General features: G+C 42.2%; 1 protein-coding gene across 1 annotated transcript; it reads left to right on the forward strand.

The window, feature by feature from the left end:
* The first annotated feature begins 2,584 nt into the window (after window positions 1-2,584).
* Window positions 2,585-3,667, forward strand: SPZ1 (spermatogenic leucine zipper 1). The gene has a single exon (XM_070411468.1). It carries the CDS (start codon window positions 2,585-2,587, stop codon window positions 3,665-3,667), a length of 1,083 nt encoding a protein of 360 aa, XP_070267569.1.
* Window positions 3,668-12,627: the final 8,960 nt, after the last annotated feature.

Below are 12,627 nucleotides of genomic sequence, written 5' to 3' on the forward strand. Positions count from 1 at the left end.
AATAAGAGAAATAAAATACCACCATTAGATCACCACTGTAATAATTGTTTTTTTTTAATGTATTTTATTGATTTTTTTACAGAAAGGAAGAGAGAGGGATAGAGAGTTAGAAACATCGATGAGAGAGAAACATCGATCAGCTGCCTCCTGCCCACCCCTACTGGGGATGTGCCCGCAACCAAGGTACATGCCCTTGACTTGAATCGAACCTGGGACCCTTCAGTCCGCAGGCCGACGCTCTATCCGCTGAGCCAAACCGGTCAGGGCCACTGTAATAATTGTTACAGGCAAGATCCAGCTCTGTACACTAAAATTATACTGTATAGGCAAAATTTTGAGGAGAAACAGGGTAATTTTATAGACTCAGAATATTTCCCCCATTTTGTTAATTACAAAGGGAAAGACAGTAACTTTTTAGTGGATAAATCTAACAGACATCACTTAATAAAATGACCAAGGTTAACAGGACTAGAAATAAGGCATATTGACATTATGTACTTTTTAATATGATGTATTTTTTGTTAAGGCAAACTAGATTTGAAGAAAAAAATTCTATACAACTTTTCTCTGTGATAATATTAGAAACAGCCTTTTGCTCTTCTTTTTGCATTTCTTTTTTGAAAGTCATTAAGCTATGGGAAACTTATTAGATAGCAACGGTAAGACAATCAAATGTGTTTCACTTCCATAGGTATCTCCTGGAAATATGGGTTTTATAAGGAAAAGAGGACCACTCTGAATATCTATTAGCATCTACACTAAACTCAAATTTCAATAAAATTAACAGAAATGTTTGAAATTCATTATATGTGTAAGGAGGTAGAAAATATTAAAATCCCTATTTGATGAAAGGAAAGGAATTCTTTGGCATCTTGATTAAGCTATCTTGAACCAGTTTCCTTAAAAATCAAAGACAATGATAATGTCAGATTTATGTCTAAGAGTAGCAAAAAGCTGCACGCAAAAAGAAAACAACAGAGAATGTATTTTCTTTTCAAATATCCATAAAACACATGTGAGCATTGATAATCTGTTAGGCCAAAGAGAAAATATGAATTTCACAGGGTAGAAATATTATATTTTGTGATTACAATGCAATACAGCTAGAAATTAATAATCAAATCAGAAAAAAAAGTTTCATTGTCCTGGAGATTAAAAAATTACCTGAAGTGATGGCTTGATTCAAAGGGGAAATGCCCACCAAACTCAAACCTTATGAGAGGAAACGAAGTGTAAGAGCGAGTGTAGCCTCTATGGTAGCATCACGTGAATCAGAGAAGGTGCCCCTTTACGTAGAAAACGGACCGACACGCTGTATCTGTGGAGAGTCAGTCACAGGGCCATGGCTCTGAGCCCAGCTGCCTGGAGATGAGCATGAGCTCAGGGAAACTTAAGCCAAAGTGAGTTGGTAACTGTGAAAGGAAAAAAAAAATTTGTTTTTCCTCTAAAGAAATAAAAGGGGGGAAAAAACCCCTAGAGTATGAGTTTTCCCCAAATGGAAAGCAAACTTCTAGTTATTAAAGTCCTTCCGAGTAAGATTTTGAAGGCCAAGAAAAAGTCTCACTTAAGGAATAAATGTTCTTTGATTGAACTTAATGTTCTCAAGGTCACTTCAGTTACTTTTCTATAACCCACTATGGATCTTAGATATTTGAAATGCTTAAATTGTGCCATTTTAACAAGTTCTTCTGAAAAGTAACGATGAAAAACTTTTTATCACCTGATGTATACGACTCAGGGGCAAGCGTACTAAGCCTGTCTCAGAGGATGCCTGAATTTGAAGCTAAGAAAAGTCCCCATTTGTAAGTGTGCTGTCCAGAACCATTCAAATGCTCTCTTCTTACTGCAGTAGAATATTTTTGAATGGACTGATTCCTGACCTTTCCCTAAAGTCATCACACACACAGTGCAGCACGGTGGGGTCTGTTCTGTAAGGATAATGTTCTCTGTGGCAGCATCTCTCCTTGAGCGGAAGCTGTGAGGGCTCCAGGTGCTCCGAAGGCAGGGGGGGATCTCACCAGCAGGATTTCTCTCAGCCATGTACGTAGGTGGTAGGGAAACATACTGCGGTTAAGGTGGTGGTTGTGGGTGGTGGGAATGAGGCAGGAGAGTCACTAAATGCAGTCAGAATGAGATGAATAAAATCCTAGAGATCTCTCTGCAGTGAGGAGCAGGATTAGCTCGAGGGTGATTCTGATACATGAGTCACTGGGTAGGGGGTTAAGAACTTCAATTGTGACACAAAGGAAACAGAAGCTGGGGATAGGCCAGGGTGGTGCAGTGACAGAATAAAGACCTGGTTGCTAGGGTCAGGGAATAAATGCCAGAAGCCGGGAGGAGGAGAGATGGGGCCCTAGGTCCTTTCCAGTCTCCTTTCCCACCCACCCTCCCCCTTAGGTTGTCTGAGATGTCACCTTCCACCTAAACATCATCTACCGGGTTTCAGACTTTAACTCTGGTCTCTGACTTCTGCTTAGTTCCATATTCGCTTACCGTTTGTATAGAGGACCATCACCTTCCTGGAATCTCTAAGGGTTTCTTCTTTCCTCGCGTCCCGCTCACCAGCCCTACTAACTCAGCTGCGATGGAAGGGCCCCGCCTCTGCAGAACTCCGAAACCTTCTCCCAAACCCAATCGAGACGCTTTGGGCCCGAAGACGGTCATTGCCTTACTTGAAATAGAATCGCTTCCCCCTGTCTCCTGCACTTCTCACTTTTCCTTAAGTAATAGTTGCCATCGAGAGACTAAACAACAGGCTACAAAGAAGTGTGAAAAATTATTAAAAGAAATTAAAGAGACTCTTAAAAACATGAAATGTTATGAAAAGAAGATGGCAGAAGCAAAAGTATCTTCTGAGGAAACTGATATCGCTGAGGAACTGTCAGAACTTAAAGAAAAAGTCAGAGGACTCGATAAAATAAATAAAGTGCTATTGAAAAGGCTGCTTTTCAAAGAACAGAGTGCGAAGAAACAGATGATGATATTGGAAAGCCAGAGCTCGGACGACAGGGTACAAGGTTTGGCAAGGGAGGCGGTAAATCCTTCAGACGAAGAAAGAGCTGTTCATGAAACGCAACTAAATAAGGAAAAAGCAGAGTCTGGATCCCATCATGTTCCAGAAGAAAATGCCAAACTTAAGAACAACATGGAGCAGTTACTACAGGGAGCGGAACTCTGGAGTGTGCAACATGCTGAGCTGAGCGAACTAATGAAATTGTACCAGAAATCTCAGCACAACTTAAGAGCAACTCGTGGAAGTTATGGAATCCATTTAGAAACCCAACCGCTTAACGTGTTCGCTAATTATGAGCTGGAGGCCCAGATGAGAAAACTGAACCATAACACGCATTCAGTGCACGTGATTACAGCTTTGCTGGAGAACGAATGCCAAATCCTGCAGCACAGAGTAGAACTTCTCAGGGAACTCCATCGTCAGAAGGACGCAGCTCTGCAAAAGGAGCTGATGCAGGTAAACTGTGAACAGGAGAGGAAGGCAGGAAGGTATAAGCAGAATATGCAAGGCACGGAAGTTACATTTCAGATCAGAGACAGATTTTATAAAAACCTGGATCCTTGTCGTAATAAGAAAACTTGTAACAACAGATTCAATCGTTGTCTTGCAAAAGCTCTTCGGAGAAAAAAGAGGCCAGTCAGCAGAGTAAGATAGAAACTACCAAAAGCAGAAGAAAAGGCAATTCTTAACAAAAAACTCTAAGGCATCCAACTCCAGGCATCATCAATCACCAAACCTAGGGTAGATCTGCTGGTTCAACCACGAAAAAGCTATGGAACAAGAAGGTTAACACATTATTTATTACCTCAGTAGTTACATAAGTTTGGTCTTTCATGACCATTAGTGTCAACATCAAGTTCCTAACTTGTCATCTTTACAACCAGCTTGTCTTTGTTGTTATTAGATAGAGATCCTATGACACCTTAACCAAAATAAAAATCTGAATAAAAACCAGAACAAACAAAGAAAAGTTTTTTTCTTCTTTATTAATCATTACCTGGGGTGAGGGTGGGGTTCTGGGGGAAAAACTTTGTAACACTTTTTTTTTTAATCTTTAAATGTAACACTTTATTTTTTTAATTTTTTAAAAATATATTTTATTGTTTTTGTGTTTTTTTTTTACAGAGAGGAAGGAAGACGGATAGAGAGTTAGAAACATCCATGAGAGAGAAGCATCGATCAGCTGCCTCCTGCACACCCCCTACTGGGGATGTGCCCGCAACCAAGGCACATGCCCTTGACCAGAATCAAACCCGGGACCCTTCAGTCCACAGGCCAATGCTCTATCCACTGAGCCAAACCAGTCAGGGCTAAATGTAACACTTTAATAATGAATTTTTAAAGCCCACTTTGTAAATGCATTTCCCTTTTTCCTATTATCCATTGAAGTGTGGGAAGTACTGGAGTTAAAAATAATGCTGACAAAACACCCCTACAGTTTTTCTCTTATAAATTTCTCCAACCCCTGAATCTACTTTTCCCCAAAATTCCTCTCAACTAGTGAAGGTAGACATGCCAGGCAGAAGAGGGCCTGGGGAAGGACAGTGGGCTTGTTTGGAATAGATGTATATCTAGATTCTGTTCTGCAGAGACGTTCCCTCCATGCCTTCAGGTGGTGCAATAGAATTAGCCGAGGCAGAAAGCAGTGTCTTCTGTTACAGGAGCTGGACTTCTAGTTCCGGAAACTATGGAGCAGATGCATTTCTCTCTATCCCTCCCATCAAGCAAGCGGAAAACCCTGCACATACGTATAAAATGGACACAAGACTCTGAAAGATGGAGAGAAGGCGAGAGACTTTCCAGTGACCCTGGATTTAAGGAACAGCATGGTGTTGAGTTCCCTGGGTTTTCTCTTTTATATCCCGAGCTGAGTGCTTGAGGAGCCCACAACCCAGAAATGCCAATTCATTTAGACAAAATATCCCACCCCCCCTAAAGCCTGCTTTCTCTTGCCAATAGATGAGGAAAGGAACAGCATGGCCAGACAAATCTTTGAACAAAAGCTGTCCTGCTCTACCTAAATTGCAAGGAAAATGCCATGCCTCCATCCTCACCCCCATTGTCAAATACTTAGTGGCAAGCCTAGACTTTCACCATCGCCTGGAGGTAAGGAAGCACTCCTCCCCCTTTCTTCTGGGGTAGTGCAGAGGAGACGGGGGGAGGGGGGGGGGACGGGGGGGGCTCTGAAGTTCTACCAAAAATTGATGGTAACAAGGTACTCCTCCCCAACCCCCTTCCCCCAGTAGGGTGGAATGTCAGTGGAGACCACATGGGTAGCCCAGATTTCTGTACCCCTCCCCTGCTGGCACAGCACCAGCAGAAGCCTGATAAAACAGAAGATTGAAATAAGATGCAGGGTCTCATAACATAATGCCCAGATGTCTAGGATACATAGACAAAAATTACAATCATACTAATAACATCTCAACTCGAATGAGAAAAGACAGCAGATGCCAACAATGGCATGACACAGATGTTGGAATTCTATGACAAGGATTTTAAAGCAGTCAGAAAAACTGGCTCTCCAAATTTCATAAAAGGCATAACCCTACAGATTCAAGAAACTGAGTGAACTTTAAAAAGTATAAATTCAAAGAAGTTCCAGGCACTCATGATCAAATTTCTGAAACCTACAAAGTAAAATTCTTGAAAGCAGAAAAGACTCATTAGATGTAAATGAACAATGACGCAAATATCACAAATTTCTCATCAGAAATCATGGAGGCCGGAAGGAAATGAACATTTTTCAAGAACTGAAAATAATGTCAACCCAGAATTGTTTACCCAGTGAAAATATCTTTTAGGAATGAAGGTGAGATCAATATAGTCTCAGATAGAAGAAAACTGAGAGAATGTGTCACTATGTATTTTTGGGGAGAGCCCATTTGGTTACATAACTAATGTTCATTTTTTTCCCCCCTTCAAAAAAATGAGTGATCCCTTTAGCCTCAGACTTTGTCCTATTACGTTTCCAAGTAAGAGTTTCAAATAGGAGGTGCTTAAATGAATGAAATAAGCAAAATTGCTGAACAAAGCAGTCACTTCTTGCAGTTTAGCTTGTTGGTAGGCATTGCCTGAACAAATTCTGTCAGTGTCATTTATCTGTCAAATGTTAAAGGGCTATCTCTCCAATTCCTAAACTGTGCACTGAGTCTGCCTGGGTACCACAATAAACTCACAAGGGAACTGCAGAATTTTTAAAATTTTTTAGAGAAGCACAGCAAAGTGCAACACTTGTTGCACACAATCCAAACTCAAGGTAGTCACAGTTTTGACGTGAATTAGATTGTACACAGCACCATATCCAGAAGTGAAATTTCCAATGTTAGGAACTCAGTCACAGGTCACACCTATTTGAAAGTAATTGGGAATAAGGTTTTTAGCTTGGCAACCATGTTGCCTAGGAGGAGACAGAACTGATTTTGGAACACTTAGACTTATATATATATAGATTATTTTTAATCCTCACCCAAGGATATGTTTCTATTTAGAGAGAGAGAGAGGGAGGAGGGAGAGGGAAACATCTATGTGAGAGTGAAACATCGATTGGTCGTCTCCCACTTACACTTGTGTCCCAACAGGGGATTGGACCCGCAACCTGGGTATGTATCCTGACCAGGAATCAAACCAGTGAACTTTTTGTGTACAGGACGATGCTCCAACTAACTGAGCCACACCAGCCAGGGCACACACTTATTATTATGTAAGTGAAGGGAACCACAGTTTTGCCATCCTGAAGCTGCTTTTGGGATATTTATTTTTAAGCTATTAAGAAACAAGACTCAGAAAGAAATGAACATTTTTCAAGAATTGAAAATAATGTCAACCCAGAATTTTTTACCCAGTGAAAACAATTCTCCCCTTTCCAGCCTGATAGATTCAGAGGAGAAACATGCTTCAGAAAGAAGATCTTAGGATGCCTCCTTAGCCTAATTTGAATTAAGAATCTGTATATATAAAAGGCTAAGTGACCATCCAACTGTCTGACCAGCTGGTACCTGTGATGCGCACTGACCACCAGGGGGCAGATGCTCAATGCAGGAGTTGCCGAGCAGTGGTGACTTGGCAGCGGTGGTTCTCGGGTGATGCACTCCGGAACCAGAGAAGAGGGAGTGCGGCCCGGCTTCCTTTCAATGTGCACGAATCTGTGCACTGAATGGTAAACAAGAGGGCTTCCGGCAGGTGGGTGCCTATTAACTAGATACTCACTGTGTCCCACTGTGTCTGAGTTGTCTAGCAAGAATTTTCCTGCCTGTAATTGCCCATTCTCACTTCTGAAACCTAATATTCCATTCTTTACCCTTCTCCTCTGTCCAAAAAATGTCTTATATATATACCCAATGTTGCCTCACTGTCTTTGGAATTTTTATGCCTATGTGAATTCCCATGCACACTTTTCAAAATGATTTTCTCTTTTTAATCGGTTAATTTGATTATTTGCCCAGCATAGAAGAATTTAGAAGATGGGAGGAAAATATTAACATTTTTATCCCCCACATAAATAATAATAATGTCTCTTATATAAAACCCTCATTATGCAGTCAGGACAAAGATGAATATTAAAATCCCAATAAAGATGGGTATAATCCCCACCACAGGTTCTATTATGAAAGAAGCATAGGCATAAGTTAGAAGTACTGAAAATACAATTTGAAATATTGTTTCCTACTCCATAAACCAACATTTTGTTGTCATGTTTGGAATATGAATTATTTGATAAATACCCTAAGAGCCAAAATTCTCCTATTCCAGCCCTTAGTAAAAGAAAAACATTCCAGTGAAATAGTGCCGGAGGCCGGTCCATCCTTGCTGCTTGACGCAGTCGCTGTAGGAAAGAGGCATCTGCACAGCATGTGTTTCAGTGGACCTGGCGTATGTAGCATACTGTTTTTAATATGTTTGCTCCCTTTAGCGCCATGTGTTTTAACCAATGTCACCTCTCCGAGAAAGGTTGTTTCCCCAGGTGGGGATCTTTCCCTGAGGTTAAGGAGGGGATACAACCCCTTGATTAAGTGCCAGGCGGGTAATTAAGCTACGTGGTCTTTACTCCCTGGAATAGAGATGAGAAACACCTTAACCCTTGTAATAGAAATTGACGGGATTGGAATCGGCTGGTATAAATACGGATGTAATAAGACAATAAACGTCAGATCCTCATCAGTTCCTGACCAGAACTCCGACCAGAACTTTGGCTGGAGATCCTGGCTATAGGTCCTGACTAGGCTGCTGACCAACTGAAGGCTGTCTTCGTGTCATTCCTTCTTCGCCGACTCCGTCCACACCTTTGGGGACCCCTGGACCTGCTGGGATTGGACCCCAGCAAAATAGTATTGCAGGAACTAAAAGAATCACATGTTTTCCCATTTGCCTTTCCCTCCATGAAAACTAACATCTACACTGTTCTATTTTCCAAACATCTTTGAGTAATAAAACATTGTGTAGTTCATTTCTACACTTTACCAGATATGTGGTTGATATTATTGAGAACAAAATTGTTACTAAAATAAATTGCAGCTTTAAAAAATATTTTTTTATATCGATTTCAGAGAGGAAGGGAGAGGGAGAGAGAGATAGAAACATCAACGATGAGAGAGAATTATTGATTGACTAGAGGCCCAGTGCACAAAAATTTGTGCACTGGGGGGGGAGGGGGGAGAGGGGGGCCCTCAGCCTGGCCTGTGCCCTCTCACAGTCTGGGACCCCTCGGGAGATAACGACCTGCTGGCTTAGGCCTGCTCCCGGGTGGCAGAGGGCAGGCCCAATCCCTAGGTGCAGCCCCTGGTCGGGCTCAGAGCAGGGCTGATTGGGGAGTTAGGGGCGCCGCCCCCTGTCATGCACAGAGCAGGGCGGATTGGGAGGTTGCGATGCCACCCTCAGTCACGCTCAGGGTATGGTTGATTGGGGGGTTGGGGCACCGCCCCCTGTCACACTCAAGGCAGGGTTGATGGGGAGGTTGCGGCAACACCCCCTGTCACGCACAGAGCAGGGCCGATCAGGGGATCAGGGGGTTGGGGCACTGCCCCCTGTCATGCACAGAGCAGGGACCATCAGGGGGGTTTGGGCTCGTTACCCTGTCACGCACAGAGCCGGGCCAATCAGGGGGGTTTGGGCTCCTTACCCTGTCACGCACAGAGCAGGGCCAATCAGGGGGGTTTGGGCTCCTTACCCTGTCATGCACAGAGCAGGGCCGATCAGGGGGTTGAGGAGCTCCCCCCTGTCATGCACAGAGTAGGGCCGATAGGGGAGTTAGGGCACCGCCCTCTATCACCCACAGAGCAGGGCCTATCAGGGGGTTGGGGCGCCGCCACTGTCACACTCAGGGCAGGGCCAATGGGGAGGTTATGGCTCTTCCCCGTCACACAGAGCAGGGCCCGTGGGGGAGGGGGGGTTGGGACGCCGCACCCTGTCACACACAGAGCCACAGGGCGATCAGGGGGTTTGGGCGCTGCCCCCGTCACGCTGATCTGGTGCCAGGAGGCCTCGCTGCTCCGCTGATCCTGGTGCTGGGAGGCATATTACCCTTTTACTATATAGGATAGAGGCCTGGGGGCCGGCTGGTTTGCCCTGAAGGGTGTCCTGGATCAGGGTAGGGGTCCCCACTGGGGTGCCTGGCCAGCCTGGATGAGGGGATGATGGCTGTTTGCAGCTGGTCACACACCCTTCAGGGTGGGGGTCCCCACTGGGGTGCCTGGCCAGTCTGGGTGAGGGGCTGAGGGCTTCTTTCAGGCTGGCGGTTGTTGATTGAAGCTCCCAACCACTCCTTTTTTTTTTAATTTTCTTCTGGGCCAGCTTTAGCTCTGGCTCTAGCTCTGAGGCTTCCGCTGCTGGTTTGTTTGCCGTTCTATAATCGAAACAATGTATAACTTCAGCTCTGAGATCCCGGCCTATATTTGTTAGAATGTTTCAAACTGCCAGCTCAGAGGCCGGCAGCGCAGGCGGGGAACGTTGCAGTCTGCAGTCCCTGGAGCAAGCAAGCCTCATGTTCGCTTCCAGCTGCCTGGCTGCCAGCCGCCATCTTGGCTGACAGTTAATTTGCATAAGGATACGCTGATTAGCCAATCGGAAGGGTAGCGGTCGTACGCCAATTACCATGTTTCTCTTTTATTAGTGTAGATTGCCTCCTGCACACCCCCATTGGGGATCAAACCCGTAACCTGGGCATGTGCCCTGACCAGAAATCGAACCCCTGGTCCATAGGTTGATGCTCAACCACTGAGTCACACTGGCCAAGCAGGTTTTCCTATTTGTGAAATTGTTTTGGTATCATATGACGGGAGAGACTGTATCAGCATTTATTCCCATTAAAATGAATGGAAGTGGCTCTAGCTGATTTGGCTCAGTGGATACAGCATTGGCCTCTGGACTGAAGGGTCCTGGGTTCAATTCTGATTAAGGGTACATGCCCGGGTTGTGGGTTCGATTCCCTGTGCAGGAGGCAGCCAATCAATAATTCTCTCTCATCATTGATGTTTCTATATATCTCTCTCTTCCTTCCTCTCTGAAATCAATAAAAAATATATTTAAAAAATTAATGGAAATGAATGACAGTCATTAATTGGGGCCTAAATATTATTTTATTTGTATATTTGTGAAATGAACAATTCATTTTGTGTTTTTCTTTTTTTTCCTTTTAAGGGTCAGTCTCCAAGCCACACAGTGTGGGAAGTCCAAGTGTTTTTCTTCTTTTATTTCTTTTTGAATAATTCATTTTGTTTCCTGCCTTTATCATGGACAACATATTTTATAAATATTTTTCTATAGCAGTACGAATAACTATATGGGTGAAGATTTTAAAGCAGAATTTTGTACATAGTCCTGTTTAACGCAGTTAAGCTTTAAATATTATTTCTTCTCAAAGTCTTTTTAGTGTTAATTTATCCTGCTGTGCATGCCTTTCTTCTAGGCACTTTTCAATTTAATATAATCCCAGGCTTTTGGGCTTATCACATAACTTGTGACTTGAAGGATATGCAAAAGCTAGTAGCATATGACTTGATTCAGATCCACTGTAGAATTTTTCTCAAAGAACATAATACTTTTTTATTTATGGGTAGAAAGTTATAGTGTGCTGACTCTTTTTCTCATGGTTGTGTATTTGATGATGGTTGTGTATTTGATGTTTTATTTCAAATCAGAAGTTTTGGTTCCCAAACCAATCTCAAGATCCCTCTTTGTAAGCAAAACTAGCAACAATTCATATCAAAAGCTGTGTACTTCCTCTTTCACTGTTCTGACTACAGTTCATTTCTATTCTTAGGATAAATAAAACAGGCAAGTCTTACTGTGCTAAAGCCACATCATAAAGCTGTTTTGCTTCATGGTCCAGGAATTCTGGTTCATTTCATTGCCCACCCTGCTTGCCTAGCTGTTAAAAACAATGACTCATGACCACAAATAAGGAAGGAATAATCATAAACTTTTAATATTCCATGCCACTGGGGAAATCATCATCCTAGTCCACAAACTTTAAAAAAAATATTGTAGAGTGAGAGATGAGTATATCATGTACTTTCTTGATTCAATTCTGCAAGATTTATTACTAAACATGTTAAATTTTTGTCTGATATTAAATTATAGACATTGACACATGTCTTTATTGAAGCTTCAAGACATGTTTTATCTCTAATGTGATAGAATAATATGTATTAGCAAGTATAATTTTTTGCTCCAAATAATATCAGCCTGGTAGTTAAATTTTTTCCTCAGCTGGTCATACATATTGGATTAGCTTATTAATAGTTATTTTCCTGAGGTTATATTGTCTTTCTATAGTAAATATGTGTCCTGCCGTGGGAAATAGAATTTGAACAGAATAGATTAAAAAATAGAGGAGTCTTAAACCCCATATATGAGAGATTTGAATGTTATTCTACATTTTAAATTTGTAGACATACATGTACACACACACACACACACACACAGTTTTTCAGCTGTACCTGTAGACATTTGTCCTAGTGGCCTGTAAGCTTTATTAAATTCTTACCCATTCTATCAACTCTTTTTCTATTAGTATTCATTTTCATGCATTTTTTTCTCAATGAAAAATTTCTACATATAGACTAGACTTCCCTTTCTCTTGCTTTCCTAAACACATTTTAACAGTTCATCTAAAAGAAACACTTCCCCATATGACAAGTGCTCATGAGGATGTGGAGAAAAGGGAACCCTAGTGCACTGCTGGTGGGAATGCAGACTGGTGCAGCCACTAGGGAAAACAGTATGAATTTCCTCAAAAAATTAAATATGGAGGTGCCATTTGACCCAGTGATCCCACTTCTAATAATATATCCTAAGAAACCCAAAACACCAATCAAAAAGAATATATGCACCCCTATGTTTATAGCAGCGCAATTTATAATAGCTAAGATCTGGAAATGGCCCAATTGCCCATCAGTAGATGGGTGGATAAAAAACACTGTGGTATATTTACACCATGGAATACTATGCAGTAGTAAAAAAGAAGGATCTCTTACCCTTTGAGACAGCATGGAGAGTGTTATGCTAAGCAAAATGAGCCAGTCAGAGAAAGACAAGTATCATATGATCTCACTCATATGTGGAATCTAAAGAATAAAATAAACTGATGAACGAGACATAGAAAACATGGAACAGAC

This window comes from Myotis yumanensis, unplaced genomic scaffold (genome assembly GCF_028538775.1).
Source record: "Myotis yumanensis isolate MYYU_CA2020_CCGP unplaced genomic scaffold, mMyoYum1.0.hap1 SCAF_4, whole genome shotgun sequence".
NCBI classification, from domain to species: Eukaryota; Metazoa; Chordata; class Mammalia; order Chiroptera; family Vespertilionidae; genus Myotis; species Myotis yumanensis.

Excerpts from the sequence above, each read along its gene's own strand:
- SPZ1 (XM_070411468.1), top strand. The coding sequence starts at position 2,585 with ATGGAAGGGCCCCGCCTCTGCAGAACTCCGAAACCTTCTCCCAAACCC.